The 20162-nt window shown below is 46.4% G+C and overlaps 2 protein-coding genes across 9 annotated transcripts in view; one reads left to right on the forward strand and one right to left on the reverse strand.

The window, feature by feature from the left end:
* Nucleotides 1-1034: 1034 nt before the first annotated feature.
* LOC122389701 lies at nt 1035-4189 on the reverse strand. 3 transcript variants are annotated; one of them, XM_043381980.1, is made up of 3 exons: nt 3709-4189; nt 1968-2239; nt 1035-1545 (listed from the first exon to the last, which is right to left on the reverse strand). In XM_043381980.1, the coding sequence occupies exons 1-3, from the start codon at nt 3854-3856 to the stop codon at nt 1519-1521; spliced, it is 447 nt and encodes a 148-aa protein (XP_043237915.1). In that variant the 5' UTR covers nt 3857-4189; the 3' UTR covers nt 1035-1518. The 3 variants fall into 3 exon arrangements, with proteins under 3 accessions (XP_043237915.1, XP_043237917.1, XP_043237916.1); XM_043381982.1 differs by having other exon boundaries at nt 1048-1545; nt 2010-2239; nt 3709-3937; XM_043381981.1 differs by having other exon boundaries at nt 1048-1539; nt 3709-3937.
* Nucleotides 4190-5431: 1242 nt separating this feature from the next.
* LOC122389704 (kinesin-like protein KIF17) overlaps nt 5432-20162 on the forward strand; it is a 41535-nt gene continuing 26804 nt past the window's right edge. For 5 of the 6 annotated variants that reach the window (XM_043381986.1, XM_043381984.1, XM_043381987.1 and 2 more), the window contains exons 1-3: nt 5456-5593; nt 8095-8230; nt 8761-8841. In XM_043381986.1, the coding sequence (XP_043237921.1) occupies nt 8770-8841 (72 nt within the window). In that variant the 5' untranslated portion in view covers nt 5456-5593; nt 8095-8230; nt 8761-8769. Of the gene's footprint in view, nt 5594-8094; nt 8231-8760; nt 8842-20162 lie in introns of all 6 variants that reach the window. The other variant, XM_043381983.1, reaches the window with a different exon arrangement.

A 20162-nucleotide genomic window follows, 5' to 3' on the forward strand; every position in this document is an offset into this window, starting at 1 on the left:
TCACCAAACTGGTCGATTGATATAATGCAGCAAATGTATCAGTCGATTCGACAGCTCATTCTGAGTTTATTGTGGCGTCGAACTCGCTAGCTCATTCTGTTCAGGAGCTATTGACGACAAATTATCCAATTAAGTGATCTTAGTGACGTCATATAAATGTGGCGTCCTTAGAAAGTCAGCAAGGTCCATAAAGCAAAACTTAAAGGGAATAGTTAGTTCACTTTCACGAAAGTAGTTTTTTTGTAATGTCATTTGTAATGAATTTACGATTTTAATGCTCAAAATGATCAGCAAAGAACATAAAACCTTTTTATAAAAATATCATTTTCTATATTTTAACATGGGAAGAACTTTTCAGTTTTGAAAGAGCGAAATGACCCCTGCAAGGCACACATTCCTCAGCAAGGCACTTTTTTTGGGACGAGAAATGGAATATCTTTGCCTAGGGTAATTGTTGGGCCATAAAAGCTCCTGATTTGTGCTTGTCTGAGCTCAAGCTACGGAACTGCTATTCCAGTTCAAAACCCCATGTTAAAAGTGAAATATTTCCTTTTTTAGCATCGGACCTAGTGCCAAGGATATATGAAATTGTCAGTATTTCCTAATTGACGTATGGTGGTGAAGTCACGTTACCGACCTGAACGACTTTTAAGAAAAAAAAAAAGAAGAAACAACTATGAGGCATGCAGTTGTAACGGCATGAGAGCTTCATCCTCACTCCAAGTTTTATCTCCCAGTAAGCATTTGTTTGGCACTAAAGGTGTTTCGCATTGGCGACATTTTTGGACTTTGCATAGGCTCACTTTGACGTCACGTGAAATGACGGTGTGAAAGTGTCTGGGGCAATAGCTTCCACAGTATTCGACGGATGAGATTGAAAATATCACAACACGAGTCATCGGGCAAGATATCCCCTTAGACCAAATTTTATCAAAATGTGAGATGTTGGGTGTTGTTTCGCACTTTTTTTTTAATCTGTCGTGAAACGCGCCACCTCTGAAGAAGTCAGGCGCTCGCTACCTTTAAAGATCAAGTTATTTTCCTGAGTTTATTATTACAATAGAAAAAATGCATGACACAGGCATTTGTTGACAATGCGGCGCTGGCTGGACCAGTTGCGCACAGCACCAACGCCGCTAACTCGTGGAACTCAAATGCACCCGCTTCACGCTTGTGATTACATGTGAAAAATGCACGCGATTGCACCCGCCTTTTCACCCACATCTTCTATCCACTATACAAAGGTTGTTACGTGGTTTACAATCCATTCCATAATCTCGCACAAGGATCACAAAGAAAACGCATTACATGCACCACAATATACGTAATATCAGCACTATATGACTGAACATTGAATCATGATGAACATGAAACACTCGCCGTGGTGATAGCGATTGATATGATTATGAAGACGGCAGAAGACACTGACTTTAAGATGCTTATAAGAATGTGATGACAAAATGACGGGTTGGCGCTGAGCTGATGATGAGATGCACTATTTCGCCAGGTACCGGCAGATCAGCTCGACATCTGCCACCACTGCAGCTGAAACAGCACGAAAATTCGGGGTTAGAATAATCGCGGCGCAAGTAAAATGTCTCACCCAGTCACAAAGCTCCTGAAAAAGATTTTCAATGTTGCCAGACATTCTTTCTAGTTTGCACATCCATAACCCCATTGAAAGGAATGTTTTTGTACAACAAATACATTCCAGAATGTCCTGTTGCGAAACGAACAACCACCGTTGTCACTTGTCAAGCTGCCTCTCTGATTTCAACAGAACACGTTCGCATTTCAAACCCTGATTAACATTAAATATGGTGGATTATTTTTAAGTTACAATCAATAGTTGAACTCGTTGGCGATCCTAACTCAAGCACTGCTCCAATCTCCAGATAATTGTTAGTATGACCTCGATTATGCATATCGCACATTACACGGTTCTTTCACTCAGTGTGCAGTCTTACCTCCGTGCGACGGACGAGTCGGTAGGACTCCTGGAGGCGCACCTTTCGGAGCAGCGGCACCTCCTTGTTCTCTGGCGGCGGCTCGTGCAGTCTGCTCTGGAGGCTGGCCATGAACAGCAGCGGGTCCACCCTCCTCTGGCGCTGACCCGGCGGGTCGAGCGAGATCCCAGTGAGGTGGGCCGGACGCGACTCGAACGCCGGCACGGCGCGCCGCTTGGCCTCCTGGAGCTCACCTTCCGCCAGAAACTCATCGAAACTCATCTCCAGAAAATCTGAAACCACGCAAAAAAAAATTGGAATCCTCGGAATTACATAATTAGGTATACTTGCTCGCAGCTAGCATTAACCCGCGCCCCGCTGGGCTATTCAGCCATACGCGCCCTGCTGGGGGGGGCAGATTCTGCCCCCCCTGTCTAACTTCCGAACCGATGGTCGTAGAAAGACGGGGAAAACGGCAATCGAAAGCTCTCAACAAGGCGGATCTTAAGAGCCCAATTTTTTTTGCTTAAGTAGGTCAGAGGTCAGGTCAAGGTCAGGTCAAGGGTACAAAATGCAAGTTTCTACAGTATCGGCCTTGCACCGTAGTTGCCGAAGAATGGACTGAGACTGATTGCCCAAAACGTGTTCTTAGACTACCAAGACAATATTCGTTGCACACAATGTCATTCAAAGGTCAAGGTCAAGGTCAGGTCAGGTCAGGTCAGGTCACCAAAAACAAAATATAGAAAAGGGCATGTGCGACACATGTTTTATGGGTCATTTTACTCATGGGATTCAATAGGCACACTCAATAAGTGATATGGACCACCTCTGGATGAATTTCAGGTCGAGGTCAGGTCAAGGTCAGGTCAAGTGAGGTCAAATTTTGAAGTTGGTTGTTAAGGCCTAAAAAGGTGTCTATCCGATGCAGTTTTTCACGGCGAATCGAATGGTGCTATTTTTGTTTCCGTACGAGGTCTAGAACTTCCAAAAAAAATCATTTTTCAAAATTTTTGTGTGTCGTGACGTCATAAAATTTTGAATAACTCCCACATTTTTGAACCGATTCTTCTCAAAATTGGTATGTAGGTGCACATAGACCACTTCTTTGACATATATTCCGGTTTTTTCGATAAACTCAAAATTTTGGATTTTATAAATATTTTCCCCAAAAAGTCAGTTTTTTGGAAAAATTTTGGCCAAAATCCAAAATTTTCAAAAAACCGAGATAGCCATTTGATAGACAAAGTAGAATCACGTATAACCTTTTTTGTTACGTCTTGATTCCTTTAAAAATGAAGAAGTTAGCGGCGTTTGAAATTTTGCCGTTTTTTAGGCGAAAATGGCGAACATGACGTCACTAAAACGTCAATTTCTCAAAAATTTTCCGACGGATTTCGCTCAAATTTTCAGGGAACGTGTCAAATTGATGTATGATAAGGTACTGAAAGTTTGACGTCGCTGGCGTAACGCGTTTAGAAGTTATTGGCGAAAAACGGGAGGGGGGGCAGATTCTGCCCCCCCCCCCAGCGGGGCGCGGGTTAACTAGCTAAAACGCTTTAATTATGAGACCTATGTATATACACATTATAGCCGGATCAGGGCACTAAAGAGTCCGGAGCCGGATAAACGAGTCCACTTGGCACAGTTACACAAGACAAAAGAAGCCAAATAAGCTGACGTCACAAACATGAGAAGCCAAACATCACAGTTTTATGGGCAAATTTTGAGCATAGGTAAATTAAGCATTACGGCTACTTACTTCTCTTGGTAGGTGCCAGAGGACGATGGCTGTGCTCGAAGTCGCCAGGCGTATCTCCAAAATCAGCAGGGTCTGCTGTTCCAACCGGTGCCTCTGTCCGTTCCTCTTCCGGCGAGATAAGCGAGGGCCAAGTAGAGTTCTGAATCATTGTCGACGCTTGTAACTCGAGACGCCGCTTACGAGCCCCGCCGCACCAAACACGCCGACGGAAATGAGAGACGCTGTTGCGTCACCACTCTGGGCCCAAAATCGCCTCGTGGCATCTTCACTTTGGGGATCTGGCCCGGAACGGCTCGTGTCTGCTTCTGATTGGTGAATGGTTGTTAGACTCCGCCTTCTGCTCCTCCACGGCTCACATGACACCTTGAGGTGGGAGGCGGGCCCAGCTTTCTTATCGCCGGGCCCGGGTACCTTATCGCATTACCTCCTCATCCCCTCGTTAACCCCACGTGTCGGCCCTTCGTAACCTCCCCTAATCGGCGCAGATGTGTTGAATACCGGTCGGAGTGACACCGACTGACCAGCAGGAGGACCCACGGACTATACCCTCCAGGGGATTAGGCGGCCGACGCTGGCAGAAATCCCAGACGGCAGACGCCGACTTTCACTCTGGAGGGGTCGTCCGGGGGGGGGGGGGGGGTCAGAGACATGGTGCGAAGGAGCCGCGCGGTGGGGCGGCGTCTGCTCACTATCGTTATCAGGGATTAACGCCCGTATTTGTCACCCACCTCGGCGGCCCTTTCAGGATCAGTTGAATTTCGATCCGGATACCGGCTAATGAGTCAGCTTCCAGCTGATAAGCTGGCTGATAAGAATGAAGTTGACATGAGAGAGGTTGAAACTCCTTAGTAGATGGTTTTTAAGAGCAGGCTGTTCAAGAATATAACATACTAATTACTAGATCAAATCTTCTAGTTTTACCTGATTTTCAAACAGACAAGATTCCTAAAAACTTAATATTTTATTATTATTGCTGCTTGCAACAGCGCCGAAAAGCATACGCAGACAAATTAGATTGCGTTGCAATACGAGTAGGTACCTACTCTACGGCGTAGACCGTTAAAGGGACTATCCCACCTTTAACATGGGGTTTGAGTTGAGATAGCCAAGTTTGCGGCGAGGTTCAGAAACCACTATCTATCTAGGTTGCAACCCCCGCGGCCTCTTGGTGTTGAAGAAATTCGTTCCCTTCATTTGAAAATGGGCCTTGTACAAGGCCCTATCTTCAACATGGAGCGACCGTTAGTGTGACGTCACCTCGTTTAGTCATTCTGATTTAAATGGGTTTGTTCGTTGAAAAATCGCTTAAAACTTGGTCTGAACTTTGTTGTGGTGCCTACAGAGTAAAAAGAATCAGCTTTATGACAGTAATGTGGCCTGGGGAAGGAGGTAATTTTGGGCTGTGACGTCACATATTTGAAAGTTTGTGTTTGGAATATGGGAAGCCTAAGATGTTTAATGAAAAATAAATGCCAGAACCGTGTTCCTGGTCATCAAATCTATAAAGTCGGGCACAATTTAACTGGCTTTAACAACATTTTAGAAGGTTGGATAGTCCCTTTAAGTGCATGCATTAGCGAAGGCGCATTTTGTTCACTCGCCGATAAAGAATGAGTCAGTCGGCTTCCGGCGAGCCGACCTGGCTAGTTCGTGTGGCCACCTCCAGACCGCAGCACCGTCCATGGCAACCGTCTGTTGTCGTTCGGCGCCATGTGACAACAGTAGCGCGTCGAACGTCGACGCCGACGCACGTGCGGGTGCCGACGGCGGTGCGGCGCGCCGGTGACGTGGCGGTGACGGTAGTGGTAGGTCGGTGACGAGTGGTGGTCAACACCGGACGAGGACGGACCGTCGACACGACACAGAGGAGCCTACCGATCGTCAGGTAAATCCGAGCTGGTGTAGGTTTGGTCATGGCCGGTCATGATTCATAGGTAGCAATGGAAGCTACCGCCGCGCGCTGGCTCCGGCTAGGCCTGAATATTAACCCGCAGTGCCGAGGGGGGGGGGGTGGATATCCCCCTTAAATTGTTCGAATAGCAAAAAAAAAAATACTAGAGCGTGACGGCAAAATTTGGCGTGGCTATATCCTAACCAAACTCACACTATGTGCATGCGAATAGTGGCCTCTTAACTTCTCAGGTCAGGTCACCTGGTTGGTTTAAATGACACAAACTCAAATCACCGTGTCAGTCACAATTAATGACACAGCGTAATGGCCAATTCTACCAAAAATGAAATCATTCAGGACTAGAACGACATGACAATGAAACGGGACTTCATGTCCCGTTTGCTAATGGACAGCTGTAAGGTCATGTGACGTCATTAAGGGTCACTTAAACGTTTTGCTTATAACTTCTTACAGGCAAGAGGCAAGAGGTAGAGCCGGTCTAATTGTGCTCACTGCTCAGCTTGCCAAGACGGATCGAATGACATACAATTTGACCTTGAGTTAACTTGACCTGAGGTCAACGTTTGACCTTCACCTCTCGAGGTTAACACGTACACATGTCGATGTGGATGGACGAATGAATCTCCATGGTATTGTTAGTTTTGCTCACCTTGGCTAAGGGTAATTCTAAAAAAAGCTATTGAACCATTATGCCGCAGTTTTGAATATTTTGACCTCCTCTGTGACGCTATTTTTAACCTGACCTGAAAAAGATCTCAATTATCATTGTAGTCCATGTTGCTCATGGTCACCGGTATCCAATGTCGTTTACCAATGTGGCTATCTTGCTTCGTTTTCGAGATCTTAGAGCCTAGGTGTCTGTGCAAAGTTGGCCCGGATCCTCGTCGGTGCGTGGGTTAATGGTGGCCAGACCTACCTTTTTTGCCACATATACCTAGACGGGGGGGGGGGGGGGTTAGACCCATCTCCCTCGCCGTTACGCCCCTAATTGAGCTATAGTGATAGTCTCGCGGAAAAACGAGCGTTTGCGCCATTACGAGACGCAGCGACTGGTACCCGATAAGGTACTTACCCAATGGTCTCAGGTCCAACGGTGACCTATGAGGTCGGGTTAAGTGCTCTTAAGTACAGGTTTGGTTTTGGTAAAAAAATATTTGTCAGAAATGGACGTCTTAACCCGCGTCGGGCCGGTGCTCTGAGATTCCGCGCCGGGCCGGGGGGGGGGTGTCTGAACACCCCCCCCCCTTCTAACTCGGCTCCTGGGCCATGTAGCGACACGCGGTAAGCGGCAATCGAAAGAACGTCTAAAATAAGGACGAAAACACTTTGATCATTTTTTGGGTCAGGTCAAAGGTCAGGTCACCAGAGGTCACCAAAGGTAAAATGTTGACTATTTCAACATTTTGGAAACTGCCCACGGCTATCTCGGAAACCGACAGAGCTACAGCGCCGCGGAAAAGCGCATTCGATAGTCCTTTTACAGACCTTTCTGAGTAATGTTCTCAGATTTGACCTCAGGTCAATGGTTTAGCCTCCAGAGGGCAAAAAACTCCAAAAATAACTGATTTTACGAAAAACGGCTTTTCGGCAATAACTTTTTACTCAAAAGAGCCATGACATTACTTTTGCCAGCATCGTGTTTCTCTCATCGAGACGCGTCGAATGAACAATAATTTGACCTTGAAAGGTCAACTTGAAAATTTGACCTCAGGTCAAGGTCATGACCTGACTGGAAAAGGTCATGTTGCATATCAGTCGATCCACAACGTCGAGCCGAACACATCTAAGGCGTTTTCAGCGCTCTAGCACGTCTCTATCAGAAGTTATTAGCGAAAACTGTTAGATTCTGTTCGTGACCTGAGACTGAGATGACCTCGGGGACATAATGAGGGGTCACAGTTGCCATTTTCTGGTTCAGTGTGTCAATTTTACCTACATCTAGATGTTTGAGAATGTCTAGAATAGCGTTCGTGCAAAACAGACGCTTTTCAATTTTCTCCCATTGACTTATAATGGAGAGGCCGCAAAATTGACCTGACCTTAGGTCACCGATATAGAAATTCCGAGATGAAAATTTTATAGATAGTGTTGCTCTAATCAATCGCTGAAAGTTTCAAGGCAATCGTTCAGTCGGTGTAGCTATGACGAGCATTCTTATTTCTTTCTGAGGTGAGGTCACTTGGCGTGACCTGGTGACATGACCTAAGGTGACTTGGGTCTGAAATTTTTACAACATGTGCGGAAAAGATGCACAAACAGGTGTACTAAAAACGGCGGCGCTCCGCGCCCCCGTTTTTGAGATATCTGCGAAAAACCGCAGGGGGGGTGTTCAAAAACCCCCGGCCCGGCGCGGGTTAAAGCCACGATTTTGGCACCATCGTGTTCGTCATGCTTAGGCGCATCGCACATACTTGTTGCTTGGGTGAGGTCAGCTTTGGGTGTCGCACTGAATAACTGTTTTGCCTTCGTTTCAGAGACACCTTTACACCGAAGAAACCCAGACCATCGTCATGTGAAGGTCGGGCGACCGTCGTCTCCTCTGTTGTGTTTCTGGAAATTTATACCATGGCCGCGTTGGACGTGACTTAGACAAGAAATAGTGTTGCTGAGGTAAGTTTTGTCGGATATCTGAATTCCAGCTTATGCATCCAATTCGTACACAAATTTCATTTTAACAGCGTTTCCCTTTCCTTCTTAGTCATGAAGATCGAAGTTTGTTTTACTGATTTAAATGTTACTGCTTTTCAATTGCTCTAAGATGATTTTAGGGAATTACAAGGGTTTGTTTTCTCTTTGAATAATCGATGCCATCGTAGAACAGTAAAATATGCGCAACAATTTTAACGCCAATGGATGTTTCTTTTATTCTGCATGATTCGTTTACTGAACCTGTCTGAGTATCCGGCATATCGAAAGGCATCAGATTTGATATGTAGCTGAAGGTTTATCTGCAATATCTGTTGTATCGCATGTGGGTTCAATGTAACAGCAATCGTGGGCAATGGTCATATCCTAGAGGAAGATGGATACATTTCTTAGTCCGAGAAAAGCACCCTCTATGTAGTTATTACCAACTTCATATCGGTCAACGTTCATCCCTGTAAGCATTGCTCTTACCTAGTGCAACTGCTCTGTTCCAGCTCCCCGCGATGGCGGAGAGCGTCAAGGTGCTGGTGAGATGCCGGCCAATGAACAGCAGAGAGAAGAACCTCAACTGCGAGGTAGGTCCTCACAGAAGGTGTTAAAACCGTTACAACAGAACAGTTATGACAGAATAGTTATGACACATTTGGGGGGTGGTGCTTCAGACCAGATGCAGCACTGATGGCGATGATTGAGATGGTTCTACTGGTCCACGTGTGTCTGTGCTGTTTCGTCCGTTATCGTTTCAAGGTTTGTGCTCTGCTCATTTTCTATTGGAATATCGGGAAAATATCACTCAGTCCACATGACACGCTGATGAATGAATGAATTAAATGAATCCTCGTGGACAATGTCGACACGGAACACCAGCAAATTTCCGTCGATAGCTGCGCCATTTCAGGGTATGATCTGCGCCGGTGTCTGTGAAATATGAGTCGAGCTGCGTGGCCAGGCCATTCGCGGAAGGTCGCGCCCGCTACCACTGCTGCCCAGACAGTGTCGTATGGCCAGTGGGGAGGGGGAGGTGGGGGAGGGAGGGGTACGGCAAACATTTCCAGGAACCGCTGGGCGATACTACCGCTCGATCGACCGCCAAGTGCATAGATTGCACACAGAAAGGCAATAGGACATTGTGTACGCCCATTCTGCTGAACATTATTAATGAGATGTTTGCAATGAGGCAGGCAACGGAAGGCTTACTGCGCTCAAAACTACCCTTCATAACCCTGACCTTTGGATACAACGGGGTTTTGTTTGCATTCAGACACTATAACGCGTCATATGAAAATCAACCATCGTATGAAAATATGTGTAATGTACTTTACATAAATGCTGAATACCTATCACCATTGTTTTTTTTCTTTTCTTTTTTTTCAAATTCACATACCTACAATCAGGGCTGCGGAGTCGGAGTCGGAGTCGGAGTCGGAGTCGGTCAGAGTCGACAGTTGTGACCGGAGTCGGAGTCGGAGTCGGAGTCGATTTTAAAAACCCGAGCCGGAGTCGGAGTCGGAGTCACCGAAAATTTGTCGACTCCGCAGCCCTGCTAGGTCTGCGGAGTCGGAGTCGGGAGTTGGAGTCGGTCGGAGTCGACAATTCTGCCCGAAGTCGGAGTCGGAGTCGGAGCTGGTTTTTGAAAGCCGGAGTCGGAGTCGGAGTTGGAGTCGCCGAAAATCCATCGACTCCGCAGCCCTGCCTACAATAATGGTCCACCAATTCTTACATTGCAGATACTGCTCGCTCGTTGTTTACTGCATTAAAACTCACTGAACTCCTGATGGTGTCCCTTGATGGCAATGCGTGGTTATTCACCTCTCTGATTCTGTATGTGCTGGACTGGCGCATCTGTTTGCATGTCTGATTCTTTTGTCAGCTTTCCTTCGACAAAACAATGCTCACGGCATTATCGACAGGCGCCAATCGATCGATCGATGTCAGGAATATATTTTTTACACCTCGCCGCACCACAGATGGCATGCGCAAAAAGAGGAAGACTGACGCCCTCCTAAGTCGTTGCTATCATAAATGGAGAGGGAGAGTCATGGATAAAGCACACCCTCACTGTACTGTGAGTGAATGATAGTTATCTAAAAGAAACGCTTGCATTTTCCCCGTTTCCTGTAGCATAACCTCACCCAGCGCTGTGAACTCCTATTTACGGCATTTACACGATTGGATCGTTGGGGTGACTCAAGCCGCTGGTCCCATTAAAATGAAGTGGTAACTCTCGAGCCCCTGCAGGAAACTGAGGCCCGCCAAAAAAAAAAGAGTGAACAGAGTACGTAACAACTGGTCCAACGATCTGACTAAAAGCTATCACCAGGAACGGACAACAACATTTGTCAAAGAAAAACACAGTGGATCCTCCTCGGCCCTGTTTCAGTGCATAACGCCACCTGACACTTCGACAACGTTACGGTATTGCGGGAGCTGACGTCATACTGTCATAGCTGTATGATGTCATGCGACTTGGGCCCAACCACGGCTTTTCACTAGCTCTCAAATAACGTCAACTTTAACTACTATATTAATGACATCACTAAATAGGTACTAGAGCACCGAGTTTGCTGATTTTTTTCATAGAAACCCAATACCTCGATACCGGTAGCGTCAGGTAGCGTCCTGCCGTGAATCAGGGCTCTTGAAGCCCCATTTCCACACCACTCCCCCGCGGTCAGCGCGGTCAGTTTGGGGCGCGTTTGACCTCGGCCGTGGTACAGGGACCCGCAGTTGCTTCTGTACACACTAGTATTTCAGCGTATTCTTTGCCTGTGACACCGTTGGAGGCGAATATGGAAATGATTGTGTGCTTATTAAAACCACCATCTGAAGGGCTTTAAACTGATGTGCTGCTCTCCTAATTCAGTGAACTTTTTATGGCTATATCAGCAAAACATTGTTTTCAGCGCTTTTTCCTGCCCCATTCCTTCTGAAACCTGGAACCGCTTATTCCATTTACTCCTGCCATCTGACGATGGTCGTGCTGACTACTAGTTCCGGCGCTAGTTACTGCTCCAGTTTTGCACCCGGCACAAACTCAGGCGGCACCGGGCCGTGGCTCGACCATGGGGAGGGTCGGACCGAGCCGACTGCCTGGGGCGCGGTTAGATCGGACGCCCTGCTGGGGAAGGGGACGGGAGTGAGGGGGAGTGGAGGAGGTGGTCACGTGGTCCGTCCAAGCTCGCAGACGACCTGTCCTGCGCCCAGCCATGTTCCGTGATCCAAAATGGCACGAGAGCTGTGGAATGCCTGGAGGAGACGCTTCGAAAGCGAACTTCAGCAGCACTAATTTACCATATTCTGTGGAGATAAATTAATATTATCTTAATGCAGAGAAAAATTGTATGCCCAAGCTGTATAAGCTGTATCTTTTTAAAAGTTGTAAATATAATTATTTTAGGGACTTATAGGTTTCGTATACACAGTGAATTGTGTTACAATAAGCCGTTTCGCTGTTATGGTTACTAACTGAAGAGTTATCCTTTTGCTCACAGGGAATGACAATACAATAACAATACGAATAAAACCAGACGTTTCGCACAAAAAAGTGCCTCCGTCAGTGGCAAGAAATAAGTAATTAGGCATACATGTTTTCTTTCGATAACATCGATGAAGTAGTTATCTTTATTTTTTTAAAGATATATTTTCAGCAGTTTTTTAAGCACATCATGGAAGCTTATAAACATTTGTGTATTTTATCGGCAACCCGGCTGGCCAGACCGGGACGGTGCCGCATTTAGTTCTCATCGATGTTAAACCTATACACTCATTTTTCTCCACTGACGAAGGCACGTTGTTGTCCGAAACGTTTGGTTTTATTCGCATTGTTTTTTATATTGTCATTGTCCGTGAGAAAAACATACTCATATGGACTGGTCTCAGTTCATATAGAAATTGTTGCACATTCATCAACACAGATAAAATGAATATTAGCCCTCACCACACATATAAGTAGAGGTAAGTAGACCGCGCCCGCTGTTTTACACCAATAAATCGCGGCAAAGCGAAGGATTGCGACGATTCTTTGGTGCCCTGGAGTTAAGCAATTTTACAACTTCCCGGAAAATTAAATAGCCCTAATCATTTTTGCATCTTGTCTGAGAATTTTAAATCCCTGAACCAAATTACCTTTAACCTGTGATTATTTTTCTCAAGATCATGACGTAAGGCCAGAATAGCAATTGAAAGTCAGCGCACATCTGTCATCTTCTGTGTGTTTCCATAGTCGTTTCGTGATTAGCAACGTGATAACATGTGAAATATACTATCTAATGTTTGTCTCATTAATTGTTGTGGGTGCCAAGGTCACGTGAAACTCAGGTTAAGGTCATTTACTTGAAATGATCTCGGTTAGCTTCCTTAAAATTTACACCTTTTTACTGTGGTTTTTAGGAAGTGTTGGTTTGAAATTTAGCACCCATTTTAGCATTTGAAAACTAGGCATACTTAGGTATCAGTTATAGTGCCTATGCAATATGTTGCAAGGCTGTAAGTGCTGGTTAACATTCTATATAGCCGGCAGAACGCCTAATGGGTGATCTGGCGTGACCCGTCCTACCCCAAATGCTTTGATACATCATCTTTGATCAAAGCAAGTGCAAATTCGGGGTCAGAAGCAAGCCAAGTCCCAGCAAACTTCACTTGTAGAAATTCTAGCAGGACCCAATTTTCCGTGTTTTTGGGTTATTAACCTGATTTGGGAGGTCAACCAGTGACCTAGGATCTCAGCATTGACCAGGACATAAAAATAATTGGCTTTTTCTCGTCAGCGATGACCAGGACCCTCAAATCATCGGATTTCTCTCGTCATTCATTCAAAAAATTCAAAAAATTCATTCGTTCATTCATGCGACCATCCAATTCCATTCATAAAAGAAGCCAGTGACGAAAATGTTCATTTTAGATAAGTGTGAAATACAAACTCAATAAAAGTTTAATGATACGGCAAATTTGACAGCTTTTATAATGAACAGACAAATAACTTTAACGAATTAAGGTTGCGAGCCCCAAATAGGGGAGAGTGAGGTATAGATGAGCCAAGGGGCAAGTTTAGCCACCCCATGTTTCTCAGCTCCTATGGCGCTGATTGACTTGAGCTTTCATGTGCCGTTCGCTTACGATGCTGCAGTCTTTCACGTGAGACGGCAACGTTCTCACGCTCAGCACCCGGTAACATGTGGTATCGCCCCTGATAACTAAGACATGTTTTGCCGTTAAAATGAGATGGTTGTTATCTGCGGTGCATGGTTATTTTCCTTAGCGGGTGTCATTAATCGGAAATGGCCACGGGTGGGGCAAGATGAGCCATTTTCACCTGGGGGAAGATGAGCCGGATAAGCCATTGTTGTCTCCGCTGTCGAAAACCAAACTGAGCTGCGCTTGTTTCTGCTGAATAAAAATGGTAGAAAATTGTTTTTCTTTGTTGATTACACAAGTTGTAAGTGATTTGCAGATTATCTGAAGGATAAAATGATTTCCTCCGTGATAGAAAACTTGACGAGTTATTGGGAGGCTTAAAACAGTCACTTTTTGATGGAGGAAAAAACCTTTGCCATAAGTATGTATGCCATGGAGTAAATAAAAGAGCCCACTCTTCGCCGCGCCCGGGAAAAGAAGAGGTTCGCTTTTTCCATCCATGCTCAACTTTCCCCACGACGTGTCTCAACTTACCCCGCCCATGGGGTAAGATGAGCAACGTGCAAGATGATTTTTGACGTAGCCTTTCAGTACAAAAATAAGCGGTATGAAACATTTCTGGCCACCATTACATGCGTAATGACCACTCTGTCCGTCCAACCCGTAAACGCAGAAAAATGATCAGTAAGTTAGCCTGTAGCTTACGAAAAACAAAAGCGGCTCAACTTACCTCATTCTTCCCTTCGTTACACAATTGAGGGCATTTTTTTAGGCCATCACAGTATTTGTCAACAATTGTTGTTTGGGGGGGGGGGGCTGGGGAGGGTGGTTACTGGTTACTGGCTCATAAACTGTCCCCCCCCCCCAAATAAAAGAAAACGAAACCAATCATCCGCGAAAAGAACTATTGAGCTCGAACCAAGGTGACGAATCGATTTATAGGTATGCAGGATGACTAACGATGCCACTTTTTGACATCTTGTGTCAAATAAATTCCATCATCTGGATAGCACGTCAACATTCTATTTGACATTTTACAACAAACGTATACTATTTGGCGCGACTAGCCTCATAAATGTTCTGAAACTAAAACCGCTTCTTCGCAATTAACTTGGACCACGTCATCCCAGCTTATGCACGACAAAAATAAAATAATGCTTCAGGATCACTGGCCTGAATTCGAATGCTTAAAGTTTACTCAAAACCGGTGTGGCTGAGGCACTCTTCGCTACATCTCGTGACGGCCACCATTGTGTTGCATTTTTCGGTAAGCTATAAGTTAATAAGGAAAGGATTGGTGAGTGGGTTGAAAATAGCCCCTCCCCTTCCACCCCCTCCTTCTTCTGGAAACATAAGTAATCGAAAGATCTGGCGATGGTTTATCCACCTCCTCTGCCGCCGCGCTGCGAGGCCTCGATTCGTTCGGTATGTGGCTTCCTGAGCGGTCCTCCCCGGAGGCAAGGTGAAAGGTCATGGCCTGTATCAGAAATTTATACGTTGCTGAATATGTTTTATAGTTCTTCCAAGGCCTTGGACACCGTTTTATTATATCGGATAAACATTGCACTTTCTTGTCTATCAATACATTTAAAGAAAACTTGATCATAATCTTATACTGCGGCAATTGTAGTTCTGCTTACGGTTGCCTCTTTATGATACGGGCCACCACCACCTACACTGCGCTGGAGCTCAGGCGTTCTACCCCTCCCCGCTACAGACCGGCCCTCGGGCTAGGTGTGTTAGTACTGAGCGCAAACCTGTAGTAGTCACGTGACTTTCATTCACGTAGCGGGAACGGAAGCTATAGGCGATACCAAGGACGGGCTCTGGGGAGGCAACCGGCGCAGAAAAAAAGCACGATTGTAGTTTTGGAAGAATATCTGTTGCGGTAAGAGGAATTATACAAAACATACGTGCTAGGAGCAAACATGTGTTATTCCTCCATACTTTGCGCTACATTTCCTTTCTCCAATGGCCAGCACTTAGCAAATAATAGCGCAATTCTAAATTGGTAATATATGTGTACAGTAGCAACTGCGGGTCCCTGTACCTCTGCGATCGACCATGGCCGGCTGCGGCTCTGTTACCCACCAAGAGCCATGGTTACCAGCCCGGTCGGTGAATCGTTACACAGCACACCGCACAAGGTCGGTCAATCCACGCCATTGGCTGGGGCGTGTCCGAGTCTCATTGTGGACGGGTTCGCGATAGGGCTGATTATTGTTTGCTCGCCGCGGAGCTGATGCAAAAATGGTATAGTGGTCCTGAGTAATTTATTTAGCTTTATGTCAAAGGTTTCTTTTTTTTGTAGCAGTGAGCGACTTGTCATGAACCATCGACACTATATGCTACAGCTGTCTTTACTCTTTACTTTTCCTTTCGCATGGACACTTATATCTTTGCCTTCCTCATCATCCATCAGTCATTTTAGCAAAGCCAGTTCCATGTATCAAAGCACAGACACTTTTCATTGTGACTGAATTATTCAATTATCATGTGGCAAGCCAACAAGTGGAATTGGCATATACTCTGAGGCGGCTCCCTCTGCTGTGTTGTAAATAACTCGAAAAACTTTTTGAATGCAGACATCTAGTAAAACCAATGACAATGATACGTGTGAATTGCTATAAATTAGTTAAGAAGAGTCTGGTGAAGGCATGTTCTCAGTGATTGGATCAAGAATGTTAACAATGGGATCAAGGTTGGATTACTTGTAACTCGTGTTATCTGGCTTAGCCTCATTACGGAGATGTAATATGTTCGCTCACATAACTCGCGAAGCTCCACAGCACATTCCATAATCACAAATCACATGCTTAAGTTCAAAGCCAAAAGAATCATAATATATATTATCCAATAATGTAATTGTCTGTTTCGCCATGATGCTTCCCTCTCTCTCACTCCGACTCCTTTCGTACGGTCCCTCTGTCCTAGCGCGTCGTCATGCTGGGAGCGTAGGCTGTGCCGCAACACACGGCGGCTCGGCGGCACAGCATGCCCGGCCCGTGTTATCCTGTGTGCGGACGGTCTTATTATGCGCTAAGGTTTGGCCCACCCCACCATCCCCCCTCAGCTCCTGTCCCGTGGGGATTGCAACCGTATGCGGATCCATATGTTGGTAAATAATAAACGTGTTTGCCGCGATATTCAGCAACTCTTTGAGGTACACATCAACAAGCAACAACTCGGAAACTGCACTTCATTGAAGCGGTAGTGTGGTGGGGACGGACAGTGGGGCGGGGGCGGAAGGAGGGCTGTTTTGAACAGATCACCCTCCACTAGCCTGGAAAAGAAGGTAGGCTGCGAAGCACTCACGTGTGTGGGTGCATGTAAAAGACTGTCAAGCTATTAAATACTTTCAAAACTGGGCCAATTCTGAGTAGATTTTATGATCAAGGACCAGCAGACTTAGTGCTGACTATCGTTGCTAATTGGAAAATCACAATCTTTCATTAGCGTCACAATAAAATTGATGAGCTATAACTTGTATCAGCTGAGCTAAAATTAGGAAAACGAAAAACACAGGGCAGAGGCGCGATCTGATGCATTTGTAGGACACAAAACGCAACGTAACGGCAAAAACAAAACACATACATGCCAGAATTGGGAATATCTATCATTTCATACCTTGATTTTGCATTCGCTCTCCTGTCGTCTTTGGAGGCATAATGCATTCCTCGAGGAGCCTTATACACTGTGCGCGTCGCAAACCTTATGGGGCATTCCGCCTTCGGGAGGAATAATCCCGTCTTTCAGAGGCGTTATATCGCCACAGGTAGTTGTCATGTCGCGATAGTTAGTTAAAATGACCCTCTCTGAACGAGGCAAGTCGTCTATTGCGATCTTTGTAGTGCTCGCACATGTGGCCCATGGCAGGATTCAGCCTGGTGCGAGCGGGCATTCGCCCTAGGAAAACCGTAAATATCCCCATATGGCTCGTTACTTTTTGAGTGAAGTTTTTATGCAAGGATACCCTCAGTAGGAGGAAAATACGTTTCCCACCAATCGATTTATCCAGCTGCTACGTCTGATGACTAATACGATTGCTATCTGTTTGCATGGGCTCCTGATTGGCGGATTTTATTGTAATTAGCAGCCGTTCGATGGCCGAATGGGCGGCCAAATTTAGCCCTGCTGAGCGTCGATCGTCCCGAGCCGGAGCCATTCGAGCCATGGGGCGGCGTCGCAGAACGGTTGCGATCGAACGCTGCCAGCCGCGGCGCTGACCAGGGGCTCCTCGGCTGAGTTAACGAGTGTCGACCTAACCAGGTGTGTCCGCCCCACTGAGACGCACGGCTGCAGTCCGCTCGCTGCGCACGGGTCGCACACGGCTCCAGTACTGCTCGTAAAAGGACCGACAGGTCGATGGGTGGAGCGTTTATCGACCACCGCGACGACGCGCCCCGCCGGCCGCTCCTTTCGATGGCCCGCTGTCCGTCGTTGAGGCTCCGAGTGACCTTGGCAGGGTGACCCAGAGCTGGGGCACTAAGGAATGCGTGCCGCAGCAGTGAGATTACTGAGAACTTGACCCGAAGCCTAAGTCGTCGATAAGCCCAGATTGTGTCCCAAAAACTTATCGTCCTACTGCATCAGAGTGGTGCCGTCCTGAGGTCTTGGGAAAATGTGATGCGCATCAAACTCTCATTCTTTATTTTTTACTCTTTTATGGAGCTTCGCAAGACATAGGCGGCGGAACGGGGAGGGCACCGAGGCACCGTGCTCCCTTTGATTTTGGCATTTTAACATTAGCCCTATGGGCGCTGCATGGCAAGAATGGGACAAAAGTCGGCAGTGCCCTCCCCCCCCCTTAATTGAAGGTGTTCCGCCGCTACTGTCGCAAGATGTAAGCTCACCTCGCCTTGCTTAACCCGCGCCCCGCTGGGGGGGGCAGAATCTGCCCCCCCTCCCGTTTTTCGTCAATAACTTCTAAACGCGTTACGCCAGCGACGTCAAACTTTCAGTACCTTATCATACATCAATTTGACACGTTCCCTGAAAATTTTAGCGAAATCCGTCGGAAAATTTTTGAGAAAATGACGTTTTAGTGACGTCATGTTCGCCATTTTCGCCTCAAAAATGGCAAAATTTCAAACGCCGCTAACATCGTCATTTTTAAAGAAATCAAGACGCAACAAAAAAGGTTATATGTGATTCTACTTTGTCTATCAAATGGCTATCTCGGTTTTTTGAAAATTTTGGATTTTGGCCCAAATTTTTTCAAAAAACTGACTTTTTTGGGAAAATATTTATAAAATCCAAAATTTTGGGTGTATCGATAAAACCGGAATATATGTCAAAGAAGTGGTCTATGTGCACCTACATACTAATTTTTAGAAGAATCGGTTCAAAAATGTGGAAGTTATTCAAAATTTTATGACGTCACGACACACAAAAATTTTGAAAAATGATTTTTTTTGGAAGTTCTAGACCTCGTACGGAACCAACAATAGCACCATTCGATTCGCCGTCAAAAACTGCATCAGATAGACACCTTTTTAGGCCTTAACAACCAACTTCAAAATTTGACCTCAGTTGACCTGACCTTGACCTGACCTCGACCTGACATTCATCCAGAGGTGGTCCATATCACTTATTGAGTGTGCCTATTGAATTCTATGAGTAAAATGACCCATAAAACATGTGTCGCACATGCCCTTTTCTATATTTTGTTTTTGGTGACCTGACATGACCTGACCTGACCTTGACCTTGACCTTTGAATGACATTGTATGCAACGAATATTGTCTTGGTAGTCTAAGAACACGTTTTGGGCAATCAGTCTCAGTCCATTCTTCGGCAACTACGGTGCAAGGCCGATACTGTAGAAACTTGCATCTTGTACCCTTGACCTGACCTTGACCTGACCTCTGACCTACTTAAGCAAAAAAATTTGGGCTCTTTAGATCCGCCTTGTTGAGAGCTTTCGATTGCCGTTTTCCCCGTCTTTCTACGACCATCGGTTCGGAAGTTAGACAGGGGGGGCAGAATCTGCCCCCCCCAGCAGGGCGCGTATGGCTGAATAGCCCAGCGGGGCGCGGGTTAACTCCCCTCCCGGCCTCCGCGCGTCTGTCGACCCCTTCCCACCCACCGGTCACTCTCGGGGGCTGTGCAGTACCGCTGTGCACAGGCTGTGCGCGGCCGTCCATCGATTGGTGATGCCAAGGCCGCCCTGCAGTCGGTCAGTACGGCCCGCCGTGCCGCCGCCGGCCGTAGTCGGGGGACCGGCATCAATACTGTGTGCGAGCCTGTGGTGCGGGGGTGCAGGGTTGGTAAAGGATGACACTGCTGCAGCGGTAGCCGCTGACAACAAACGAAAATGTTGCCAGTTGCTCGTAAAGCTGAGGCTACTGATGTTAGAGTTGGGCGCACTCTAGCGAGATATCGGAGCCCTGTTTTTGTCATGTGCGTACTGAACACTCTTCAGAGCAGGCCTAAAGTGGTTTCTTGAGAGACAAATCGCCAGTTGGTATAAAAAAGACGATTCGTACCATCGGTTTATTATAGCTCTGCGCGAAAGCTCATCCACTGACATGCCAAATTAACCCGCGCACCGACGGGGGGGGCGGATATCCGCCCCCCCCCCCTGAGGTTTATCGCGAATAGCGGGAAAACCGCGCGCCGCGAAATTTGGTATGACTATTCCCTCATCAATTTTACACATGGTAGGCAAGTTTGAACCTCCTACCTTTCAAGGTCAGGTCACCAGGTCACTTTGAATGACCCAACCTCAGTCACTTTTTTGCAACTTTGTCACCGAGCCAGAG

Source organism: Amphibalanus amphitrite, unplaced genomic scaffold (genome assembly GCF_019059575.1).
Source record: "Amphibalanus amphitrite isolate SeventyFive unplaced genomic scaffold, NRLGWU_Aamphi_draft 000368F_arrow, whole genome shotgun sequence".
In the NCBI taxonomy this organism is placed as follows: Eukaryota; Metazoa; Arthropoda; class Thecostraca; order Balanomorpha; family Balanidae; genus Amphibalanus; species Amphibalanus amphitrite.

Bases quoted from the DNA above. Each gene is read 5' to 3' on its own strand.
- LOC122389701 (XM_043381980.1), bottom strand. From the start codon at position 3,856: ATGATTCAGAACTCTACTTGGCCCTCGCTTATCTCGCCGGAAGAGGAA. The intron at 2,240-3,708 runs GTAAGTAGCCGT...GCGTGGTTTCAG, and splicing joins TCTGGCACCTACCAAGAGAA to ATTTTCTGGAGATGAGTTTC. The intron at 1,546-1,967 runs GTAAGACTGCAC...GTGCTGTTTCAG, and splicing joins GACTCGTCCGTCGCACGGAG to CTGCAGTGGTGGCAGATGTC.